The sequence below is a fragment of the Calliphora vicina genome, chromosome 5, assembly GCF_958450345.1.
Source record: "Calliphora vicina chromosome 5, idCalVici1.1, whole genome shotgun sequence".
Lineage (NCBI taxonomy): Eukaryota > Metazoa > Arthropoda > Insecta > Diptera > Calliphoridae > Calliphora > Calliphora vicina.
Window position 1 is genome coordinate 100,758,887 of NC_088784.1, and position 27,161 is coordinate 100,786,047.

A 27,161-nucleotide genomic window follows, 5' to 3' on the forward strand; every position below is an offset into this window, starting at 1 on the left:
GTAATACAATGAATCTCAAAATGACGAAAATATAGGAAATATCCGCCGACTTCGGAACATTAGTTGTCAAGTTGTCAAATAAAGGAAAATTTACGACAAATGTGGGGGCAATCGTTAGTTTGTCAAAATCTAGAGTCCAAACTATCCATAGGAACTATAAACGGTTTGATAGATATGAAAGTTTGTCACGAACAGGATGTCCATTAAAGTTTGATGAAATATTAAGGTGTAAAATTGTAAGAGAAGTCCTAGAAATTCCAAATAAATTAGCGTAGAATGAACAACAATATATCAAAAAGGTTATGGAATTGATGTCGATGCAGATACAATTAACCGCTTCTTTAAAAAAAGCTGGACTTCAGTCGTGCACGGTCAGATAAAAACCGATCATTAGTCGCAAAACTCTACATACGATTTAATTTCTTCAATACCACAAGTGAACAACAACCACAAGTGAATTGACAATTCAAACTGAATGAAAAAAATAATCAGCTGTTTCATCGCAGTCACCTTTCTAAGTGTGGACTTCAAAACAAATAGAAAATAAAACAAAAACACACAATAAAATATTCAATGAAGCTGAAGAGCGAAATATTGCCAGAGCGTGTAATAAGGACCCCTTTGCATGCTCTTACAAACTTACCTCCATTACAGCAAAGAAAGCCCATACCATCCGGAATATACGCCATAGATCGAATTTGAATGGTAGAATGGCTAGAAAAATGCCTTTGATCAGCAAGAAAAATAAAAATGACCGATTTTTATTTTTGGAAAGATGTGTTGTTCACAGACAAGAGCAAAGTTAACATATTTGGCTTTGATGGAAAACCATATGTATGGCGAAAGGCTAATTAGGAGCTCTTAACAAAACATGATAAATCTACTGTAAATCATGGTGATGGTTGGGGGTCTTTCTCGGCAGCTGGTCCAGGTTCTCCTCATATCATCGAAGGCATAATGAACCAAAATATTGAAGCAAAAACTGAGTCTATCAAACAATTCCTACTTCTACCAGGATAACGGCCCTTAAGCTTAAAGCTTACAATGTCAGCTACCTTGATAATAAAGTGAGACAACTCCTCTCATTTCCGTCCTTCAAAAATATTGCATTTTTTCATACTAAAAAATTGGTTCTAACTCAGTCACATTGAGAAAATTTATACAAATTTTTTTGTATGAAAAAGTGCAATATTTTTGAAGGACGGAGTTTTAAAGTGTCATATTTTTTGAATCTAATTGAGATATTAGTTGTGTTCGCGTACTTGATAATTTGTAATAATTTGCAAAAATTATCACTGGATGTTACGGGATTCCGTTCGTTTACTTTTAAAAACTTGTAACGAGAGAGCAAGAGAGTGTTAAAAGTGACAGTTCGTAGATAGAGAACATGATATTTTTTACTGGACAATTTTTGTCCAGTAAAAAATATCAACATAAAAAATATGTTTAAACATATTGTTGCAAATGTAAACAAAACAAAAAAGTTGAAAATTATGACAATTTATAAGTCTAGCAAAGAAAAGAAGTAAAATAACACAAAACAAACTTTTTAAATTGTTTTATAATAAAATACAACTTATTTTTACAAATTGTTGTTCGCGTACTTTTTTGGATATTTTTTTAGATTGAGAGTAAATGTATTTTTACGCTCTAAATTAAAGTTACTGGATAATTTTTACTGGAAAGTACGCGAACACACTTAATATTAAATTCAAGAATAATAAAAATAAAATTTCAGTTAAAATCTATTTTTTTATAAAAAAAATAGCTTAAAACTTAGGGCTTAGGGTAACATAGAGACGAGACGTACATAATTGTCAACCAGAGCAGTTGCAACTAACGGAGGGTTAATATAACTCTAACAGGTAAGCCGAAATTAAGAGATATATAAAAAATTTCCTAAGTTTACTAGTTTGCATTTTAGCCATTCTACATATTTATTTTTGTTGGAATCAAATATTTTATATAATTTTTTGAAAATTGTTTATCCTTAGAAATTTTACAGTCTTTTTAAAAAATATCTGATCCGATTTTTCCATGTTTACAAATGTTGCACGGTGTAATATAGGTTGTGTTCCCAATAGTCTCCTATGTAGGGTAACTTAGGATACAACAATACCAATCATAATTTTCTCTCGTGTATTTCAATACATTTACGTTTCTTTTTTCCGCTTATTTATTGCTACACAAAATTTAACGTTAATTACAAACGTACACATGATGGGTGTGGGTGGGCCGCCGCCACACTTTTGGCATAACAAATCCAAAAAGAATAAAAGTAACTAACAATCTTAATAATCTTACAAAAAAGTTTTTTAACAAACAACCAAAAAAGAGACATGCGAGATCATATAACCAACAGGCTTCAAAAACAGATTAAAAAAACTGAAAACTGAATGAAAATGAAAAAAAATTTCGAATTTATGATTGTGGCAGGTTTAAATAAGAAGATTTATGCATATTACTAGCACTTAGACATACAGGCACACGGACTATGTCACTCAGCAGCACATGCTGACACAAGTAGTTAAATTGTAACAAATGTTAATGACAATTAATTGTCAGACACACAACAGAGACAAGACAAAAGTGTTAAGAATAACATAAAAATGACTCATATATTCATGTAGCTTTTAGATAGAGAAGGCTTTGAGTTGACTTTTCTCAATAGAGTTTAGTTCATAAACATTTCTAAATAATGGCCTAATAAAAATATGTAAAAAAAAATAACACAAGTATTTTATTTCAACATTTTTTTAATATGTTTTCTATACTTTTCTAAAATCGTTAAGCTGACAATTATAACAAACTGTTAAAGCAATTAGTTGCAGTTTTATTGATCTATAATTAACGCTTGAGAGCCCCAACTACAAGATAACAAAAATGAGTATTATGTCATTAACATAGCAATGAGAGCAGTTTTGTTTAATGTTATTTTAGCTGGCCATAACTGGCGGTTTGGCTTAAATACTCGTTTGAGCTGGCTGATTTTAGTGGCCAACAAATCATTGGAATTGCATTAAATTGTGACAATGAAAACATTAAAAACTTATAGTTTTTTCTATTAAACAAGAATATAATAATTACTAGCTTGTAGTTTATTGATTAAGTAAAACATATTTGTATAATTATTTTGATTAAATTCATAAAAATATTTACATATAAATGTGGCTGGCTGGTAGAAATGTTGCATAAATTAAATGGTGACTGTCGGTGCTAAATCGATGAGAAGAAAATAAACCAGCAAACGTAAAATGAAGAGAGAAAAACTAAAGAAGGAGGTTATCAATTTTGACACCTTATAGCTCAGCTTGTATTGCAATATGATGGCCATAATTATAATTTTAAGAAAGCCTATGTCCTGCTCTATGAATTTCCTATACATTGTTTTTCAGTGAAACTAAAAGTTTAGAAGTTACAAGCAGATTTATTTATTTTCAAAACTACTGTGCTACGGTTGGTATGAGTAATATTAATTAATTTAATATTAATATTATTTAGCGTTTTTCATGTTAAATAACGAATTGCTTTAGAATTGCTGGGAAACTAGGAATTATTTGTTTAATCTTCTTTTAGAATTAATAAACATTTTCAATGTTTCAAGCTACTTTGCCTACAAAAATCTGTTCAAAAGCCATTTGTGTCACCTCATTGTTTGCTGGTTGTTTAAATTTTCTCAATTTCATTAACACATATTAAAACCTAACTGGTGCATTTAATAAAAAAAAACACACATTAAGAAGTGAATTATAGTTAGTTAGTTGTGGTCTTAAACATACGAGTAGAGTATGAATTATATGATACAACACACCTTATAAGCCTTCCGGTATGAATATGCATTCAAGACAAGACCTAATGACAACAAGAACCAGCACTTATGTCTGTACCACTAACGCCAACTACATTACAACACATAGAAAGAGAATTGTAAAGCAAAAAAAAAATAAACTGAATTAAATTGAATTGAAAAACAATTGATTAGGAATTTAAGCGAAAGAAGCAAAAAATTAATAAACGTAATGGCAAAGTTATTGAAATTATTAAAACATTAAATTTATTAACATTTAGATTGATCGTAATTATTTTCGGTTTAATAAATTACAAAAAAAATAATAATTGCTGTTAAATAATTAAACATATTTGTTCGAACATTTAAAATTATAAAAGAAATAAAAACAGCTGTTAAATAGTTATATATTTGCAATTCCTAAACTATTTAATTTATAAGTAATGGAATATTTTAACTTAAGGGCCAAGAGCAGTCTTTATTTTTGAAATATTTTTCACTATAAACTCAATAAACCTTACTTTGCAAAGTGTTTATTGCATATAAACTAGCGCAAAACTCAATACATTTAAATTATGTTAATTAGTTTTGTTTGATATCAAATGTAATTCTCAAATGTTTTTCAAACCTAAATAGCACTCTAAATTCAACATTTGATTTAGATTTTATATCAAATTTAATTCTCAAATCATGTTGTATTTCATGTTAAGTGAATAAACTTTTGAAACCGATGTCTTTCGATCGGGATGACACAATTTTTCAACAAGATCGGTCAAGAACTCCCTGAGAAAGAGGGTGTTAAAATTTTACATTTTGGCCAAACAGGTGTTTTAGCAAAATGTGTCCCAAATGTCACATTGTTACTAATATTCAACTATGTACTAAGAACATACATACACATTTTTTAAAAAAGTAGTATTTCTACTACCACTTTTTTAAAAAAAAGTAGTACATATTTCTACTACTAATTTTAAAAAAAGTAGTATTTCTATTACTATTTTTTAAAAAAATAGTATTATACTACTATTTTTTAGAAAAATACTTACTTATTCTTCTACTATTTTTTAAAAAAGTACTACATATTTCTACTACTATTTTTTTTAAAAAAGTAGTATTTCTACTATTATTTTTAAAAAAGGTAGTATTTCTTCTACTATTTTGAAAAAGTATTATTTCTACTACTATGTATTTTGAAAAAGTAGTATTTCTACTACTCTTTTTAAAAAAATAGTACATATTTCTACTACTTTTTTTAAAAGTAGTATTTCTACTACTATTTTTTTTAAAAAGGTAGTGTTTCTACTACATATTTTTGAAAAAAGTAGTATTTCTACTACTATTTTTTTTAAAAAAAGTGGTATTTCTACTACTATTTTAAAAAGGTAGTATTTCTACTACTATTTTAAAAAAAGTATTATTTCTACTACTATTTAAAAAAAGTAATATTTCTACTATTTTAAAAAAAGTAGTATTTCTACTACTATTTTTTAAAAAAAGTAGTATTTCTACTACTATTATTTAAAAATGTAGTATTTCTACTACTATTTTTTAAAAGGTAGTATTTCTATTACTATTTTGAAAAAAGTAGTATTTCTACTACTATTTTTTAAAAATGTAGTATTTCGACTACTATTTTTAAAAAAGTAGTATTTATACTATTTAAAAAAAGTTGTATTTCTACTACTATTTTTTAAAAAAAAGTGATTTCTACCACTATTTTTTAAAAAAAGTAGTATTTCTACTACTATTATTTAAAAATGTAGTATTTCTACTACTATTTTTTAAAAGGTAGTAATTCTATTACTATTTTGAAAAAAGTAGTATTTCTACTACTATTTTTTAAAAATGTAGTATTTCGACTACTATTTTTAAAAAAGTAGTATTTCTACTATTTAAAAAAAATAGTATTTCTACTACTATTTTTAAAAAAAAATAGTATTTCTACTACTATTTTTAAAAAGTAGTATTTCTACTACTATTTTTAAAAAGTAGTATTTCTAATACTATTTTTAAAAAGTAGTATTTCTAATACTATTTTTAAAAAAAATTTCTACTATTGTTTTTAAAAAAGTAGTTTTAAAAAAAGTACTGCTATTTTTTAAAAAAGGTAGTATTTCTACTACTATTTCAAGGTCTCTCAACTTCAATTCGTATGGTTTCCCTGCTATTGGATGAATCCTGCTGCTGGCAAACGTTTATAAATTGCTGATTGAGTAGCTCTCAATGATTTTTTTGAGTTTTACAACAATCTTCAAGGAGTAATGCCTCCAATTCATGGTTTGCAGGGGTAGTTTGCAACGAACATTGATTTCCGCTTATGTCAACTTATTTTTTAATTTTTGTAAATGAGAGATATAAGAAATAAATCAGGACAACCTCGATTTTTGACAATCAGCCCAATTATGAAAAAAAATTCCTGGGAGGTTTTTCCTTTTTCGCTTTTTTAACATAGAATTTGAATAGGAAAAATGAGAAAAGGGAAAAAACTCAAAGGGCATTTTTTTCATAATAGGGCTGAATATCAAAATCGGGAAAAATATTTTTTCACCAACAATTTTTTTTCTTATTTTTTTTTAAGAAATTAAAGAAATTTGGTTTACCTAAAAATATTTAAAATTAAAGTATACCAATCTGCTCAGTATCACTTTCTGAGTCGATTAAGCAATGTCCGTCCGTCCGCCAGTTCAAGATAATTCTACAAAATTTAACACAAACTTTTATATTGCCCCGGGGCAAATGCCTATTGTATTTGATTGGGATCGGTCCATTATTTCTCCTAGCCCCATACAACTGCCCTATCTGAAAATAGTTCTCATAAATATCTTAATTATATTGATATTCAAACTAAATTCAGCACAAATAAGTTTTATATAAACTGAACTCGCGGTACCAAAATTAGTACCGATCGGTCCATAGCTCCCTCTTAAAAATTTCATTAATGAGCATAATTCTCTCAAATATATTCGTATCCAAATAAAATTCAACACAAATAAGTTCCATGTACATACTTATGTATAAGCAAATCATGCCACCAAATTTTGTGACGATCGGTTCATAATTAGTCATAGCTAATATATAAGGCCAATTTCAGAAAATCACTTTAAATAGCAGAAATCTCTTAAAAATGTATGGTATTCAAATAAAATTCATCACAATTAAGTTATATATCTACAAAAGCCATGTAACCAAATTTTATTACGATTGTTCCAATATAAGGCCGACTTCTGAAAATCATTTTAACGAGTATAGATTTCTTAAAAATGTTGGTATCCAAAAAGTTTCATACATATACAAGATATGCCACCTAAGTTATGGGTGATCGGTGTATAAATAGTCGTAGCTCTCATATAAATATTAAAAGAAAACAGTTTATAATCACATATCGGTGTAGCGTATTATATGGTCGGGCCTGACCGACTATAATTTCTTACTTGTTTTATTTAAATATATTTTAATTTATTACTGTGAAACAAAAACTTCCGAATCACGGGAATATCATAAAAAAGTTATAATACAGTGATACAAAAAATATTGAAGTAGAAATATCTAGAAACTGATATTAGTTTTCTGGTAGGTTTTGTCCAGTACAGGAAGAATCTCTTTTGAAATTTGCCAAACACCCCCAAAATCTTTAATTAAAAAATTTGAAAAATCTACATAATATCCTTTTATTATATAAGATCAAACCGGAATTTTTCTAAGTCCTATTATTCTGACGTCACTGTTACAAACATTTAAATGAAACTAGTTGAAGTATAAGAAACGCACCAGAATAGCCAGAAACAAAATATTTAAGAAACACACTAACATTTCTTTGACACAACTTCTATTTTTGTGCAACAGAATAAATTAATTATAACTGTAAGCAGTCGTACGAGTTTAATTAAAACAAGTAAATAACAACAACAAAAAAATCGATACAAAAAATTAACAACGAAAGTTGCTGCTAAAAACATTGACGTTAAGAGTCCATTCATTGCCAATGCAAGTTTTTTTTTTTTTGAATAGCTGCTGCCGTCATTGTAAGTAAGTAAGTAGTACTTGTTGTTACTTGTTTCAATCATACATTTAGCACTAAAAACATACAACTGAAATATACTAAACAGCAACAAATTTCATGTAGGTTGAAAGGTGGGGGTCTTTACTCTTTCAAGTCTTTAAATATATTTCTCTAAATGCTGCTGCAAGACTTACTTACAAACAAAAAAAAACTAAACCAAGAAAAAGCAAGAAAAAAAAATCTACTTGATATCATGTTATTAGATCAACAGAAAAATGCGATCAGTCTTTTAAAATGTTTAAGAAAACAATAACAACAAGTTACACAAAAAACTAAAAAAAATAAAATTAAAATAAAATAAAACTGAGTATTACTCTTACAACAATAAAAAACTGACTGGCTGGAATTACAATAAAATATATTGTATTAATATTGCAATAAAAACAACAACAACAACAAAACTGTGGTTTTAACATTGCAATACACAGTAATTTTAATGGAGGAGAGAGAGAGCAACAACAACAACTACAACAATAACAATAAAATAGTAATAATAAACAACAACAACATTAACTTCAACTCAGGGTGCCTGACTGCCTGCCTGGTAATAAGAGGTGTTTGTTCTAATCTTATTTTTGCTCTACAAAAATTTAGAAAAAAAAAAATAAAAAAAAACTAAATATTGTTTTATACAACATATTGTTAGAAAAATGTACATTAAACAATTTCGCTTTCGATTTTATTTTTGCTCTGCATTTTGGGTATATAAATATGCTAGAGCGTTTAAGAATTAACCACAGTCTACTTACAATACTTACACCAATTGGAAGTTTATTTTACATAACTATTTGGAATATAGTTCAATTGGTAGAATTTTTTATTAATTTAGTATCTTTTTCATTTAACAACCACCACAACAACAGCAAAATGTTTACAAAGTTGGTAAGTATTTCCACGCAGCTGGCTCTCTTCCTAAGGATTACCCACTAAAAAGGATATTTTTGTTTCGTTGTGTTTATTTTTAAAGGCCTTATTATCGTTAGTTGCTCTGGCCTGGGCTAAACCTCAACATCAAGCGGCTCAATATCCGGCTGGTGTAAATCCTCAGGACTGCCCCGGTTTCCCTATCTGTGATAATGCCCGTCTGCATAATCCCAACAAATGGCAACAACCTGCTCCCTCCTGGCAACCACAACCCCAATGGGGTGCCCCTCAACCTCAATGGGGTGCACCACAACCCTCTTGGCAGCCTCAACCACAATGGGGTGCTCCCGCCCCTGCTCCCGCTGCTGCCGCTCAATTTCCAGCTGGTGTCAATCCTCACTCCTGCCCCAACTATCCCTTCTGTGATGTTAATGCTGGTGGTGCTGGCGCTCCTGCTCCTCCCCTACCCGGCTGGACTGAACGTCAATACCCTGCCGGCGTTAGTCCCCACACCTGCCCCAACTTCCCCTACTGCAACTAAGAAAGTACTGCATACGATTTTCGAATTTAACTGTCAAGTCTTCCTTACTTTTTTTCTTCAACTATCTATCGCTCTCCTCACTCATCTCTCAACTCAACTGTGTGCTGTTGTTCGATGTTTAACTTCTTTCACATTTTCCATTTAGTCTTTCCTGTGTTTTTTTTCCATTATTTCGCAATGAACTCTCAAAAAATATTTGTAAATAAATTTAAAATTTAAAAATAACGTATGTAATACATTTTAATAAAAGAATTTTAGAAAATTTAAGACAAACAAATTTATAATTAAACAAAAAAAATAAAAAAAATAAACTACTGATTGTTGTTGGTATAATAAAGGCCACAAATTCTTAGAAAAAATTTAAGAATTATAAAAAAAGTTAAATAAATTTCTTTTATTTCAAAATAAGTGCATTTTAAACAAAATTAATTAATTAATTCCTTTTGTACAATAAAGAGAAATTAAATTATTTTAGTAGTATTTGGCAAAAAAGTATTACAGACAGAAAAATTTTAGAAAAAAAACTCAACAAAACTTTTAATAAATATCGTTAGCTTAGTGTGCAAATGTGCCAAGTCCACTTTTTATAAAGATTGAAATTTTAATGCAAAACAAAAGAATACGTTAACATAAATCGTTTGTATAAAATAATATTACAATTAGGAAGCTTAGGAAGCTTCTTGTTGTTATACTCTGGCTAGAAAAAGTGCTAAGACCATTTTTGATTAATTACTATAATGACAATATGTTCAGGATCCTTATTGGGATTTTAATATTTTATTATTTGAACATGGTGGATACAAAGAAAGATGTCTAAAAGCTTGAATCAAATTCAATCTCATTTAAATCGGTCAAGAATAAAAATATTTTGGAAATAAATCTGCCATTTTTAACTGGCTGATATGACTGACATGTAATTTAACATAGGCATAGCAGTAGATTATTTAAGTTTACTTTTTGAAGATGGATCTCAAAGAGCGGCGCTTTGAGGTCTCAAAGTTTGGTAAACACTTGCGATTTGGGGTTTAACTAAAATCAAAGATTTTAATATATTCTTAAAGCTCCTATAATTATTGAATTATACGCATTTGAAAATTTAAGTTTCAAAACTTCATCATAACCTGTCCCAGTTTATTCATAAAATCGGGTGCAATGTATAAACGATTTCATTAAAATTTAAAATATACGAATATGGGTCAATAAGTCCGCGACTTTTTTCTTAACTATAAGGGCAATACTGCTTTTGTCAACAGGCATATGTATATCAATTGATCCCTGTCAAAATTTGAACAAGCTGCGTCATCTAGTTTGTGTTTGACAGACATTGATAGCAGGCTACCTCGTGGCTTGAGGAGAAATCAAATAAAGGCAACATGAATTTCAATGGTAAGAAAGTGGTTTCGTTGTGGCCATACAAGCACGGAAGATGCCGAACGTTCTGGGCGCCGAATTGAGAAACAATTGAAAAAATTCACGATATGTTGTTGGCCGATCTGAAATTAAAAGTGCTAGAGATTGTTGAAGCCGTAGGCATATCATATGGCTCAGTGGTATCAATTTCGAATGATCACTTGGTTTGATAAAGCTTTTCGCAAGATAGCTGCTGCTTTTGCTCACAATCGGGTGCACAAAAGGCAGTTTCCATGGCAAAAATCCATGAGTTAGGATATTAAATGCTCCCTCTTCCTCTTCGAATATAGCCACAATTGACTATGAAGAAATGTCTCGGCGGAAAGAGATTTGACTTCAACGATGAAATCATCTCACAAAAAATAAATTTTTCGATGACCTCGACAAAATTTTATTTTTTGGAAGGGATAACAAAATTGGAGAAACGTTAGACAAACTATATAATGCACAAATGAGACTATGTTGAAAATAAAATAATTTTTTATCCAAAAACCTATGTTTCATTCAAAAAGGCACGGACGCACCCTCGTAAATAAGAAAATAATATGAAAAACGTTCTTTTACGAGTCCGAAAAAATTTATTTTGAATTTGTAAATTGAAGAACGAATCAAACCAATATCGGGTACTCTGTTCCAAAGTTAAGCTTATCCCAGAGACAGCGTTCTGCATCTATCGAAACAAATAGTAGTCGGACGGGATACGGTCTGCACTATAAAGCGGGTGAGTCAAAACTTCCCAACCCCTTCATTTTAAATAATTTTAAAAAAGGTATTGCAACATGTCGCCTAGCGTTGTCATGATGGAATATTACGGCGATTTTCGGCCAATGCTCGCTACAAACGAATCAGTTGCGTTCGGTATATGTTCCCTGTGATGATCTGGTCAAATTTCAGCGGCTCATAAGAGATAGGACCCTTTTGCTTCCACCAAATACAGAAAATTACCTTATCGCCATGGATATTTGGCTTTGGGCTTCACATACGATCTCTTACGCTTCGGATTATCGTAATGGCTCCGGTTTTCATCACAATTAATGATAATGCGGTCTGAGGTGCCCTACTTTGAGACCCCATAACGCCACTTCTGAGGGGTATTTGGGAAACGCCTTCAAAAAATAAACTGGAATACTCCTTTTCTATATCTGATCAATCATAGTGTAAGTGAAAACGATATATAATTGCATTTGCTCAAAATATAATATGAGCGAGATATCGAGTTAGGTGTATATGGGGTATTAGTGTTCTTAATAAATTCTTTGGATTTAGTTAAAAAATTCAAACCAATATATTTGGATTAATCTTAATTTCAATAAATAACCATATAGTTATTAAATAATATATATAAATCATTATGTTTTAAGCGGCAACTTTTTGATTAAAAGACTTAAATTTTTTTTTAATTTAAGTCAAAATATATAATAATATTAGCCATAGAGAAACACACATAGAGCGGAAACTAGAAAAAAACTGAAACAAAAAAAATTACTCAAAATAATCACACGTACGAGTTTTGTTTTTATTTTCACATAGTTTTTTTTTACTACTTAATACTCTTAGATTTTTGACAACTGAGTTAGGCTTTGAAAGGAGAGTTTCTAATCTATGATATAAACAATTAAATTTGAACACAAAATAAAATTGTAAACAATATTACAAAGTGTTTATTTTATACAATAAAACTGACATTAGATTTATAAAAAATTAATAAAATAAAACATTTTTCTTTGGCCTTAAACATGTCAAAAACTTATTAAATAATAAAACATAAATTGAAACTTGACTCTTAAGTATAATTAATCTCTTTAGATTTGTTTGTTTATTAATTAGAATAAACATTCCAACAAACATTTATGAACTTCTCTGGCCACTCTCCTTAATAATACACACCCACTAGTGTTTGGAAGTAACAAACAAATAAATGAATAAAATGCGGAACCTAGTAAAACTGACCACCCTGTTCGGATAGTGGACAACTATGAGTTGCTCACTAGTTCTACAATGGTGTAGCAGTGGAAAAGTGAAAGTTGTTTTACGATTTTGTCAGCAAAAAGAACCTGAAATTAAAACATTCCAAATGTTTTGCTAGCGACTGCAAACCTCTTACACTTACACAATGGCTGTTCTCTGTTTGAAGGTCAAGTCCATCGTTTCATTCTTCGGCCAACAAGAATTCCTAGAGCCAATAATACCAGTAGCAATAACTCTAAGATAATTTTTTTATTTCAGCTTTTTTCTAAACGCATTTTTTGTGTTGTTTTTTTCTAAAATCATTTTATACGTTATTTTCTTATAAATATTTAGTTGGCTTTTGCTTTGACTTATTTGCAATTATGATCTTGTAGATCTAGTTTATTGATTTTTTATTTGTTGCGATATATTATAGTTTTTATTGCCGGAAACCATGAGTTTTATGAAAATTTATGTTAGTAATTAAGTTCTTGGCAATTTGCTAAAATAAAATAAAAAAAAAACTAACACTAAATGTTATATTTTTTTAGTTTATTTGATATTTTTTATCTTAAATTGAAAATTTGTAAGTGTGATTTATAATGGTTGGCAAACATAAAAGGGAGTGGAGTTGTAGTTGTTACTTTTTGTAATGAGTGGCATTACAGTTCGGTGGTGGTTAGAACAAGTATTAAAATTATTAATAAATACGAGCTAAATATTAAGTAATTTATTTTAATTTGTATTCGAAATAAATCTAGTTTTAAGTGTGGGTTATAGGAATTCCAATAAGTATTTTTGTGGTTAAATGTAAATTATTTTAATGCAACAAGTATGCAAAATTATAATTATTTATATTAGGGATTGAGATCTGTTAAAACGAAATGGTGATAGATGGTGTAAAATTTTATTAGTTCTAAGTGTTTTTGTGTTGTGGAATTTTATAGGTATTATTTTTGTTGAAGATCATAACCCTTTATCTCCTCTCGTTAGGGGTCAATTTGACCCATTTTTCGAGAAAATAAAAAAAGTCCTTTCAAAAAGGACATTTAAGTATTAAAATATTCTACGAAAAATTTTGCGGGAAAATTTCAATTTTTCAAAGATACCAAAGTTGTAAATAAAGCTCTTTACACTTAATTAGCGAAATTACAAGCCAGCTTGGGTCTCACATTTTTTTAAAAAATCGCCTTGGGTAATGCTCTGTAGATTCTGTTTATTTTTAACTTCGATTTTGTGTAAAAGTGGGTGGATTTTTCATAATTGTCTTAAAGGCATGTAATCCATTTTTTTATTTATTGAATTCCCCGCCTCTTAACTGCTGCTGTCAACAGGAATATGTCAATTGACAACTGTCAGAATTTGAAAAAGCTGCATCATTTAGTTTGTGTTTGACAGCCATTGATAACAGACTACCGCGAGATTTGAGCAATTTTTTTTTTTTTCAAAATAGTATTTTTTATTTTTTTTTAAATTTATTCGTGAAAAAGAAAAAAAAAATTTTTTTTGGTGAAAAAAAATTCAGGTTAAAAAATATTTTTCTCTATTTCGGCTCATTGTAGGTCCAACTTATTATAGTTGCAATGGACTTTGAAATATCAATCATTAGATATCCATATTGTCTATATTAATGACGTAGAAATTCAGATATATATAAAAAATAGGCCAAAAATCGAGGTTGTCCCGGTTTTTTCCTTATATCTCAGCCATTTTTGAACCGATTTTCTCGATTTTAAATAGCAACCGAGCCGGGAATTCCCGATATATTGATGTATCAATCATGTTTGAAATTTATTTGGGTGCTACGGAAAGTTGATTTCAACATACAGACGGACAAACGGACATGGCTATATCGACTTCGCTATCTATAACGATACAGAATATAGATACATTGTCGGGTCGCAAATGATAAATGTAGAAAATACAGACGGAATGTCAAACTTATATATATCCTTGCCACTCATGGTGAAGGGTATAAAAAACTGATCTACTGAGTTTCGTTTTGATCGTACAAGTACGAAAGATGTCGAATGTTCTAGATGCCCAGTTGCGGTCCCTACACCCGAAAGAATTGACAAAATTCACGATATGGTGTCGGAGATTGGATGTGCGAGAGATTGTGGAAGTCATAAGCATCTCACATGAATCAGTGGTTTCAATTTTGAATGATGACTTGGGTATGAGAAAGCTTTCCGCAAGATTGCTACCGCGTTTGCTCACAATTGGATGCACACATGTGCAGTTTCCATGCCAAAAATCCATAAATTAGGTTACGAAATGCTCCCTCTTTCGCTCTATTCTCCGGATTTAGCCACGAGTGACTATTTCTTGTTTCCAAACCTGAAGAAATGGCTCAACGGAAAGAGATTTGACATCTCCAAAAAAAAATACCTATTTTGATGACCTCAACAAATTTTATTTTTTGGAATCGAGAAACGTAGAGCTCAAAGGAGACTATGTTGAAAAATAAAAAAAGTCAAGAATTTGTTGACCCGCCCTTGTATATACATAGATATACAGGCATGTCACACATATTGTTCGGAATGGTTTCAATTCCGTAGTTCTTATTCCGATCGATTTCGTTTTAGGTTCTTCAGATTCCGTGTAATTTTTTAATTCAAAAATATTAATAATCCTGTATTTCTGAAATTAATTTGACAGCATTTTTTATATCAAAACAAAAATAATGTTCTTGGTACTTTGAAAACTGAAAGTGGTTTCATTTCGAAAAAAATTTTCGTTTTACTTTTTCTGAAGAAGCTAAACACGGAATTAATTCCACTTTTGATCGGAATGGAATTCTGCAATTATTGTAAATTTGTTGAATACTTTTCTTCAAAATTTCGATTTATAACAGTGTGATCTACATTGACGCCTTCTATTTTTGTCCAGTCGTTATATGAGAAGTAATCACTGTTCGTTCAGTTTTATTTTTAAATAAAAAAATTTATGTTTTTTTTATAATATTTTTAAAATTTTATTTTGACTCGTTTTCAAAAAAATGTTACAAATGGGAAATATTATATTTACAATGAGTTTTTTTTTAATAAAATGACATTATTTATTGTACACAAGATTCAACTTAAAACTTAACAATAAACCTCATTATCCCAATATCTGGTTATAAGTTAACTTAAAGTTATAGTGACTGTATAACTATAAATTAACATATAACCAGACATCGTGATTATGAGGGTAAGACCTGTTTACCTAACAAAATTTAAACCATAGTTAAATCTTAACTATGATTTAAATTTTTATAACTACAAAGGCCTAAATAAAAACAATTTAACCTAATAACTAAATATTTAAGAAATTAACTACTTATTACCAACCACCAGATGATGACCATCCTTTGTGCGAATCATAATCGTGATGATCATGATGATCGTGATGTTCCTCATGATGGACATGTACGGGTACATGGACTTCTTTGTACACGGGCACATGCACTTCTTTGTAGACGGGCACATGAACTTCCTTTACAACAGGAACCTCTTTGACGATTTCCTTGTAAACGGGCACCTCCTTAACGATTTCCTTGTAAATGGGTACCTTCTTGACATGATGATGATGAATGGTGTGTACATTGTATGGCACGTGAATGGTGTGATGTTCACTAAGAAAATTAAAAAAAATTAAATTTAAATAAATAAAAATATAAGAAAAACAAACAGTTGGCAACAGTTGTTGGATTGGAATTGCATAGTGTTAGAGTTTGTGTTAAAATTATATTTCAAGGTGTTTGCCAGATGATGTGTTGGTTGGTGTTTGCTAATTATATTGATTTAATATGCATTAATGAAAGTGAAAATTTATTTATTTATACGTAATTTTTTCAAATGACATTGTAAGAGTTTTTTTTTATTTAAAGTTTAGTTTAGACTCATTAATAACATGGTATGAACTTTAAGTAAATTTGTTTCGTATGCTTTGATTATTTGTATAACTGGAGGCCAATTATTATAATTAAGTAATGCGTGTAATTATCTATGTATTTGTATGATATGCCTACAACTTGCATTCACATCAATTGCGGCAGTTAGCTGTTCGAAATGTGACCACTTTGAGATGTCATATTACAACTTGTGCCAACCACCAGTCAATTAAACCAGCCAGCCATTCATCTATCCAACCAACCAACCAATCAACCAACCAGCTAAATGAACAATAACATTTCATTCAAAAATATAAACAAACAAACGTATTTCTTAACGTCTTCTAATTAATGTTGACAAGTTGTTAAGTCATTTATGGAATATTTAGAAACTCTACTCAAGTGTTAAAGGTTACGAGAGGTTGTCATTCATTTTTGTGTGTAATACAAAAATGTTATATTGGGAGAAGAAAGGTTAAGGGAAATATGATCTTGAAATTATAAAATTTTATCATAGAGAAAATATTTTTTGTGTGAGAAACACTGAGTAATGAAATATCTCTTTTGTAAAGTGTTATTAAAGTCATATTTTGTAAGATTTTTTAACGTTTCCAAAAATAGTTAAAACCGATAGCATGTTGAAAATGGATTTACTTAGATATTACAAAAAAATTAAAACTTTTGTTTGCCACTCTCAACTTTTAAAATAAATAAACATTTTAAAAGTTAAGACTAGATCGCTTTTAAAAAAGACAAAAATCTGACTAAAAATGTAAGAAATATAATAAAACTGTCTTTGTGGAAAAACCAATTTTCTAATTTATTGTGATGTAGGGTAACGATTATTCGTCTTAAATGTTAAATTAACTCTAGCAGATAGTTTATTTTGTAAAAATTTTCTTTGAATTACAACATAATTTATTGCGGAATTTCAATAAAATTGCATAAATGAACCGTATGACAACAACAATTACAATCATAATAAGTTTAATGCCAGACACAATGACACAAAGCACTCAGAAATGTGAAAATGATTTGTATTGTAGATTTTGATATTGCAGGCCAGCCTGTTTTTTCTAATTATGATAAATACATAATATTGTAGATAAATAAAGTCTCCTTAGAAAATGAATATCCTTTATAATAAGCTTTTTCTAATCAAGTGTTTTTTGTAAAGGATAGCTTTTTTGTATAAGTATTTTTTTTTTTTGTAATCAAGCCATTATTATGAAAAATGGGAAAAAGTTTCTTAAATTACCTTTTGGCGAAAAAGTTAATTTGAGAATTCAAAAGCTTTTTATAATCAATTGTTTTTTGAGAAATTAGTTTTCTTCTAAAGCAAAGCTTTTCTGTATAAGTATTTTTGTTGTGATAAAGTCATTATTATGAAAAATGTATAAAAGCTTTTTTAATTAATTTTTGGCAGAAAAAGTTAATTTGAGAATTCAATATAAGCAAAAGCTTTTTTTGTAGATGTAGTAGTTGTTTATAGTTTTACTACATTTATTACATTAAATTAAATTTTTGTTCATTTATTTGTGAAAAAGCTTTTTTGTGGAACTAATATCTTGTAAAGAATAACTTTTTTTGTATAAGTATTTGTGCAAAAAAGCTTTTTTAATTATCTTTTGGCGGAAAAAGTTAATTTGAGAATTTAAATATGAACAAAAGAAAAATCCTTTGTTAACTCTTTTTTGTGTAATGTGATAAATTTAAGAAATTTGTTGATAAAAATGCATATGCAAACAAGTTCGCTTTTTTGTAAATTTCTTATATAGAAATTATTTCTGCTTATTTTCCCAAGGCAGATATTGTAGGTCCGTTTCTTTTCTTTTTTGGAAAAAAGCTTTTTTAATTATCTTTTGGCGGAAAAAGTTAATTTGAGAATTTAAATATGAACAAAAGCTTTTTTGTAAATGTAATCATTGGTTATAGTTTTTATATATATTAAATTAAATTTAGGTTAATTTATTTGTGAAAAGCTTTTTTTAATCGATTTTTTTGGTGCAGTTAATTTTCTTGTAAAGCAAAGCTTATTTTATGAAAAATTAAAAAGCTTCTTTAATGAGAACAAAAGCTTTTTTTTAAGTTGTAATCATTGTTTATAAAAAAATAAACTTTTGTTCATTTATTGGTTTTTTGTGGAATTAATTTTCTTGTAAAGTAAAGCTTTTTTTAATAATTTTTTTTAAAAAAAGCCATTATTATGAATAATGTAGAAAAGCTTTTTTTAAATAAATTTTTGAAGAAAATAGATTATTTGAGATGTGGAAATTGATTGTTTAAAAATTTTAACAAAAGCTCTTTTGTATATAGTTAATTTATTTGTGAAAACCTTTTTCTAATCAATTGTTTTTGGTGCAGTTAGTTTTCTTGTTAATGAGTACAAAAGCTTTTTTTGAAGTTGTAATCATTGTTTATAAAAAATTAAACTTTTGTTCATTTATTGTTTTTTTTGTGGAATTAATTTTCTTAAAAAGTAAAGCTTTTTTAAGATTTTTTTTAAAAAAAGCCATTATTATGAATAATGTAGAAAAGCTTTTTTTTGAAATACGTTTTTGAAGAAAATAGATCATTTGAGATGTGGACATTTGTTGTATAAAAATTTTAACAAAAGCTGTTTTGTATATGTAATCTATGTTTATAATAGTTTATTTAATAAATAATATTTTGTTCATTCATTTCCGAAGTAGTACAATTTGTCTTGATGTAAATGAAAGCTTCTTTGTATAAGTATCTTTGGTGATAAACACATAATTATGAAAAAATGGAAAAAAGCTTTTTTTAAATATTTTTTTTTGGGGAAAAAATTTCATTTGAAAACTGAACTTTATTGTTCTCAAATATGAGCAAAAGCTTTTTTTCATTTTTCATAATTATGTGTTTATCACCAAAGATACTTATAAAAAGTAGCTGTAATCATTCTTTATATTAAAAAATTAAATAAAAAATTAAAAGAAGTTTTTTTAAAATAGCTTTTTTAAATAAATTTAAATAATAGCTTTTGCAATAAAGCTATTATTACGAATACTCGAAATATGCTTTTTTTAATACTTTATAGATGAAAAAAGTTCATTTAGGAACAGAACTTTATTGTTCTCAAATGCGAACAAAAGGCTTACATAAGTAGATGTAATCATTTTGTTTTAATTCGTGTAGTGAGACAATTTTAAAAAGATTGGTTTGTAAAATTAGCATTAAAAGCTTTTTGTATTTTTTATAAAGCTTGTAAACGAATGCTTTTTTAAATAATTTTTAAAGTTCATTTTGGAACGGGACTTTATTGTTCTCAAATGTGAAACGTAGATGTTATCATTATAGAAAAAGTAAAAACTCTTTTTGGAGAAAAAATTATAAAAGGTCTGATTTGTAAAATTAGCATTAAAAACTCTTTGTTTTTTTTAAAGCATTTACTGTAAAAAAATATTTTCTGTTGTAAAAAATATTTTTTGAGAAAAAAAAACATTATACAGATCCAAAAAGACTTCTTTTAAAAGAGCTTTTTTAAATCAAGTGGTTTTTTCGGAAATCGTTTTCTTGTAGACGAAAGATTTTTTTAAAGAAAAGAAAAATCGAAAAACATCATGAAGGACCATTTTCTGTTGAAAAAATAAACATTTTTTTAAATTTTTTTTTTGTGGAAACATTATAAAGAAGCTATTTATTGTAAATTTGTTTGGGAAACAATTTTGACCACAAAAACTGTCTTAAAAGGCTTTCATTGTAAAAAAAATTTAAAAATAAAACTTTTTTTTGGAAAAAATTCTTTTTCTAAAAAGCTTTATTTGGGATTTCTTATTTTTTTTTTTGAAAAATCCTTTGTGACAAATTTAAGAAATTTTTTGATAAAAGTGCATTTGCAAACAAGTTCGCTTTTTTGTCAGTTTCTTATATAGAAATTATTTCTGCTTATTTTCCCAAGGCAGAAAATATTTGTAGGTCCGTTTGTCATTTAATGATTTTATTGAATTTTACTAAACTAGTCTTGGCAATTGTGATCCTTTTCTGATATGTCAGCCATTTATGGAGCACATTTTTTTCAATAGCAAAGTACTAGTGAGAAGTTACTAGAAGAGCTTTGGAAAGTTGATTATAACCCATTAAGTTTTAAGTAAAAGGATGCTGAATATGTATAAAAACTTTATAGGGTCTCTAATAAATATGTATATCAAAGGCAAATTTAAAAATATATAGATAGCAATATATTAATATTTCGTTAGTAAAATATTTGTTACAGTTACCATTCCATGGTAATTAAAACATTACTTTCACATATTTTTTTTACATAATTTAGAACCATACGTATGAAATTTCTTTCATAATGTGAAGCACATTTGTAAAGTTTTAACAACAAAACTTTTGAAGTAAAATTTAAAGCTATTCTTAATGATTTCCTCTAATTCAAAGTAATCATAATATCAACAAATAAATTAATTAAAACAATTAAAATCTTTGATGGCAATAATCACAATTAAACCGGCAATATTTTAAGTAAGTTATATCCATATCCATTTATTTAACTAAACCCATAGTGCTTAATGCAACAATAACAATTTTATTTTTTATTAAAAAACCCCAAGAAAATGAAACAATATCAACAAAAGCAAGACAAAAAATAGAGAAAGGAAATTATTTTAAGGATGTAGTCAAGTAAAAGTTTTCTTTATATTTTTTTTTTGTTTTTGTTATACATATTTGCAACAATTTGTTGTGCTGTAATAAATATTATAAGATATATATTTGTGTTGTAGTTGTTGCTTTTGTTATGATTGTTTTTTTTATAACAATTGTTTAATAACCATTGTGGTTTTATTTTGTTGCTACTGTTCATAAACAAACTATTTGCCGGTATTTTAGTTAATTGTGTGAGTTTATTTAAAATAAAATTAAAAAAATGTTTAGACGGAAACTTAAAAATGTAATGTTTTTTTGAAGTGCACAAATAGTTATAAATGAGCCAAATAACCATAATTATGTATGCAAATAACTTAAACTTACTGTTTGCCAAAGAAGCCGGGTGAAGGTGCGGCATAAGCCAAAGCTAGCACAGCGGCCAAGAGGACCTAGAATGAAAATAGAGAAAAAGTAATTAATAAAAAATAGTATTTAAGGAAATTATTAAGAATTAATAAAGGAATTTACAGACTATAGAGACAGTATTAATAAACTAATAGATAAATTAGTGGATTTTGTCATACATGCTTGAAGGAGTATTAGATCATAGAGAAATACACATAGAGCGGAGAAATATTCAAAATAATCACACATACGAGTTTTGTTTCCACATAGTTTTTTTACTAATACACTCTCACCACTTAGTTTTTTGACAACTAAGTTGGATCTATGACAGTAGAGTTTCCAATATATTAGAATTTTGTTGATTTTTTTGACAGTTTTTTATTCTGAAACAAATTTGTCCAGATGAGGAAAATATAAAATCGACATTATATCTTCTTTACAAAATTGTTTACCAAATTTAATTATCTTAAAATTCATTAATCATATCAAATTAATCTTGAATGCTATAAAAGTAAATCATTTTTGCAACGAATCATTACTTGAGATGACAAATGGATCAATTATGAATCCGTATGTGAAGCCCGGACAACCAGTTGAATCGATACCAAAGCCAATTACTCTGTACTTGGTCCTATCTATTATGAGCTACTGAAATCTGGGCAGACCATCACAGGAAACCTGTATTGAACTGAACTGATTCGTTTGAAGCGAGAATTGGCTGAAAAAGTCCAGAATATGCGACCATGCATGAAACCGATAGGCCACATGTTGCAATAATACCTGTTAAAAACTATTTAGAAAGAAGTGGTAAGGAAGTTTTGCATTATCCTATAGTCCAGACCGTTCCCGTCCGACTAATATTTATTTCGATCGAAGCAGAACGCTCTATATTAGATACGCTTCACTTTGGAACAGAGTATCCGATATTGGCTTGATTTGTTCTTGGCCTCAAATGCTGATCAGTTCTTTTGGCTCGGAATCCATATGTTGCCAGTAAGATGGGAAAATGTCATATCTAACAATGGTCAATACTTTGAATGAATTTATATTGTACAATGGTTCAAAATAAATGCTAAAAATTTTAAAAAATCCCGCATTTTTAAATCTTAATTAAAATTTTTTTCAAATTTAGTTTGTACGACCATATTGATCCCTTTCATTGTATACAATAAATTGTTAGCATTTCCTCTTCGTTTATAAAATATTTCAAGTTTCAAGCAGATCGAATAATTTATTAAGAAGTTGTAAAGGATGTCTTTTTTAAGCCGGATAGAACATAAGAAAGGGTTAACTGTCAAAAGAACTATCATAATTTGCTCACTTTTTAACATTTATGATCAGTATACTCTGTTAAATCATTATGAATAGATTGACCCTTAAACAACGCTACCAAATTATCCAAATTTACTTTGAAAATCAGTTATCGATTCGCTCAACTTATAGACAACTGTTTTTTCTCAAAGGTTAATTTTTGGTTTAACGGGTTTGTTAATAAACAAAAACACATATGGAGTGAATTTAATTCACAACTAGGATCTGTTGTGACCCCATTTAATCCGGAAAAATGCACTGTTTGGTGCGATTTACACGCTGATGGGGCATTATCGGACCTGATTTTTTATGTTTGAAAATATGGCAGATATTGACCAGGGCGAGATGTGGTTCATACGTCGCACAGTGGCGCCATTTGAATGAGATAATCAAAATGATAGATCAACCTATGAAATGAGTGTTTGAAAAGAGTTCTACGACTTTTAGGTGCATTCTTATGGGTTAGCAAATTAGAAATTTGTGGAAAAAATCAATTTCATGGGAAGTAAAATTTTTTAAACATTGTTCTACTTTTTTTTATAAAATATTCCAGAAAAGATTTGAAAAAAATTTAATTTATTTTAAATTTTTTGTAAAATATTACTCACAATCCATAAAAGAAGGTATATCTAATGGGATTTCACGGTTTTATGTCATAAATTGTCCAATAATACATGCAAAACATTTTTGGAACCATGTCGTTTTTCAAAATTTTACCTCTAGCTAAACACAAAACAAACAGTACAATTTTCTTTTATTATATATATTGGGTTATGTTGATAAACCCGCAACAATTGACGCCTTGGAGGTCAACATTGTTTGTGTTATTCGTGATATTTGGCCAGCAATGCTTAAAAAAGTGGCACAAAGTTGGACGAATGCTCTTCATTAAGAACAGCCGCGATGGCCATATCCCCGAAATCATTTTTAAATGTTAATGTCACGTATTGATCTTTTAAATAATAAACAAATTTTTTTATTAAAATTTACTTTTTTCTGTTAATTTTTAAAATTTCAAGTTCTATCGTTCTTAAAAAAATACCCCTTTGCAAATAAAAGTTCTTATCATAAGTCTTTTGATTTTATGAGAGAAGAGAAAGTGAGAACAGACAGAACAAGTTTGCTTCTTAATTCTTTCATTTGTTCAATGGATTATGAATGAATAAAATGTTTGTAGCTTAAATCTTTCGTTTTAAGAATTACAAATCAAAACAAAAGAATCAAAAAACTGTTTGTAGCTGAAGTCTTTTGTTTTAAATTGTTCTGGTAGCAAAATAATGCAATTTTTTTTAATAATTTCTTTAGAATTATTCTTACTAAACAGTTATTCCAACTCATTTTCAATTCTAAACCATTCAATTATAAAATACACATTTATTATTTTAGCTGTAGAGAGTGGAACCGGCATTTTAATGAACTAAGTAAAACACACACGTTAGACATTTTAATTAGAACTAGAATTTAATTTAAAACATTTATGTAATTTTCACTTTTTATACACAAGCTGGTGTGTAGTTGTTCTGCAAACATGATTTAATCCTCTTGGTATGGCAAGCTTAAAACACTTGAAAACTTTCCCACGATCTTATTGAACACGTTCTTAGAGCAATATAAATAAAATATTTGAAATATGTGGGTACATTTATTGTTAAGCATTTTATATTCCAAACTTGATTTGTTTGTTGTTTATGTTTTAATACAAAAATGTCACTATAAACCATTAAAATGTATTATTTATTTATTAGTTCTTTCTTTATATTTGTTGATTCTTTTAACACTTTCATTTTCATTTTAACACTTACAAATACTTTTAAGGCGGTCATATTTAAATAGCTGGTGGTTTTTGGTATGGTTTTTTTTGTTGGAAGATTTCTTAAAAAATTTAACAAATTATTTTATGAAAAAGGAATTTTTAAGGAGTTTAAAAACTGTTTTGTGGTTTGTTAAATTTAAGTTTTGAATACACAATGCCAAAATTAAAACTGATAACTTAACATGGCTTGCAGATCGTTTTTATATATGAAGACCACCGCTGGAAAATACACAAAAATATCAAAAAATAAAATGAATAAACTGAGGCCACAAAGTGAGTGTATAGAGCATAAAGCAGCTACAGAAGCTTCGTCAATGCTGCTTATTAACATCAAAACAACAACCAGCAAAATGTACAAAAAAAACATACAAAAACAAATTAAAAGAGTCAAGAAAATTTACCAACAACAATCATACTAACTAGCAAAACCAACAGACAAAAACAAATGTTAAGAGAAATGTTAACAGAAATCCCGGCAGCCAACAACATATAACATCAAGGGGGTTGTTTTATTTTTGTTTTTAACTGTATAAGTGCTTAATATTTGTTAACTAACACTTGCACAAAAATGCAGTCAGAAATAACCAAAAGCAGAAGAAGATAGTTAAAACGACATATGTAGATATATTCACCTAAATCCAGGCATTACACATACTCTTTCTTATATTACAGAAGAGACGTTACAATTTGAAAAACCAAAATTAAAACAGACCAAAGAAATAATCAAAAGAAATATATGTTGCCAATAGTAAAAACTGGCCTGCAATTGCGTGTTGTTTTTTTTATTAGCAAAACTAATCAGAGTTCATTTGTTGTCTTTTACTAAAATTGAGTTACAAATAAAGCGACCAACTACTGGCCACAATTAAAAGTATGTATGCGGAAAATAATTAACTCAAAAATTATTTTTTGAATGTTTTATTGAACTACTTAATTGAAATTATGTGTGTATGTACAATATTATGAAAATCTTTTTGGATATGAGTCAATTAAATATTTGCTAATTTTTGACAGCTGCCATGGCGCACAATGGGGTCGAAACGAAAATAAATTATAACATTAGCGGTATTCATAATGTAGAGCTGTTGAACTAGTAAAAAAAATATTATTTATTTATTTTCATTGATTAAAAATATTGGTAAGAAACAAAAATGTAGGGCAATGCATCGATCTTTACCCAACTTCAATTGTATAAAACTAGTTAACCGCTAATTAAATTTCTACAAAATTATTTTCATAGTAATGCTTAATGTATTTTAAACACAGGATTGATTGAACCAAAAAATTATCCTTTGTCTTAACTCTTTCAGCCACGGTTTTATGTTTATAAGTTTAAAATCAAAACATTTGCATTTTTACTTTAATCAAGGTTAGTTTATTATAAAAAATAAGAAAAAATAATTCAAACATAAAAAAACCACTCCATTCCAATTTTTTTTTTGTGGAATGGGATGGTTAGTTTACTAACCACCTTGGTAGTTGGCATTAAAAATAAATATTATATCGTGGCGTATACATTTTTTTGAAATCTAATCATTTTGAATAAATTTTCTGATCAAACAAACGAAATAGAAAACAACACTGAATTCAAAGAGCAATAAATACAATGTGCATTTTTTTATTGAATGCGTGAAAGTCTCTTAGAAAAACTGCGGTTTACAACATTTTCAAATTAATATATTAATCAAATCAGAGCCCTCTGATGGCAAAGTTGATTTTAAAAAATTTCAATGCAATGCAAAATGCCAATAAACTATGTTTTAAAGAATATAGAAAAGGTGGTTAGTAAAGTGACCACTAAACCGCAAAGAATTAATTATAAGACATTGAATGTTTAACAACATATAAAAATGTAGAATGGAAACATGAGGGAATCTCGAGGAAATAAAGATTTAGTATAAAAATCTTATATTTCGAAGAATAATAAAAAAACTTAAAATTTTTTTAAGCATATCTTTGTAAATAATTGTAGTTGTCTGATTTTTATAAACCTAGTCTTATAGAAATAGTAGGGACTTTAAATAAATGAGTATATCATAAAGAAAGGATATTATATTGGGCGTATGACATAAAAATGAGGGATTTGCAATATATGGCGTATCTTTTGATAGCGGTTTTTGTTCATTTTGAAGGGTACATATCTGATATAGTGTAAATAACAAAGTTTTTTTGCTATGAAAATGTCGAATTTTGTGTTAACAAAGCGTCACATGCGGGAAGTTTTGCTTTATTTCTTTAATTCGAAAAATAGTGTAGCTGAAGCACACCGATTGCTCAACGAAGCTTATGGTGAATGTGTTCCATCGGTTTCAACGTGCTAGATATGTTTTGTTCGGTTCAGAAGTGGTGATTTTGTCACGGAAAACAAAGATCAACCAGAACAGCCAAAAAAAAGTTTGAAGACCAAGAATTGGAGGCATTACTCCATGAAGATTGTTGTCAAACTCAACCAGAGCTTGGAAAATCATTGGGAACTACTAATGCAGCTAATTCAAAATGTTTGCTAGCAGCAGGAAACATCCAAAAAGCAGG

At 28.4% G+C, this 27,161-nt stretch overlaps 2 protein-coding genes across 2 annotated transcripts; one reads left to right on the plus strand and one right to left on the minus strand.

Moving 5' to 3' along the window:
• The first annotated feature begins 8,613 nt into the window (after window positions 1-8,613).
• Window positions 8,614-9,640, plus strand: LOC135961839 (cuticle protein 1). Its single transcript, XM_065513459.1, has 2 exons — window positions 8,614-8,729; window positions 8,815-9,640. The coding sequence occupies exons 1-2, from the start codon at window positions 8,715-8,717 to the stop codon at window positions 9,250-9,252; spliced, it is 453 nt and encodes a 150-aa protein (XP_065369531.1). The 5' UTR covers window positions 8,614-8,714; the 3' UTR covers window positions 9,253-9,640.
• A 5,915-nt stretch (window positions 9,641-15,555) lies between these two features.
• On the minus strand, window positions 15,556-24,706 carry LOC135962051 (uncharacterized protein DDB_G0272718). The gene is made up of 3 exons (XM_065513785.1): window positions 24,619-24,706; window positions 21,485-21,549; window positions 15,556-16,228 (listed from the first exon to the last, which is right to left on the minus strand). Exons 1-3 carry the CDS (start codon window positions 24,637-24,639, stop codon window positions 15,937-15,939), a joined length of 378 nt encoding a protein of 125 aa, XP_065369857.1. The 5' UTR covers window positions 24,640-24,706; the 3' UTR covers window positions 15,556-15,936.
• Window positions 24,707-27,161: the final 2,455 nt, after the last annotated feature.

Excerpts from the sequence above, each read along its gene's own strand:
- LOC135962051 (XM_065513785.1), bottom strand. The coding sequence starts at position 24,639 with ATGACCGCCTTAAAAGTATTT. Across the intron at positions 21,550-24,618 it reads TGACCGCCTTAAAAGTATTT|GTCCTCTTGGCCGCTGTGCT; the intron begins GTAAGTGTTAAA and ends TTTTCATTCTAG. Across the intron at positions 16,229-21,484 it reads CCCGGCTTCTTTGGCAAACA|TGAACATCACACCATTCACG; the intron begins GTAAGTTTAAGT and ends TAATTTTCTTAG.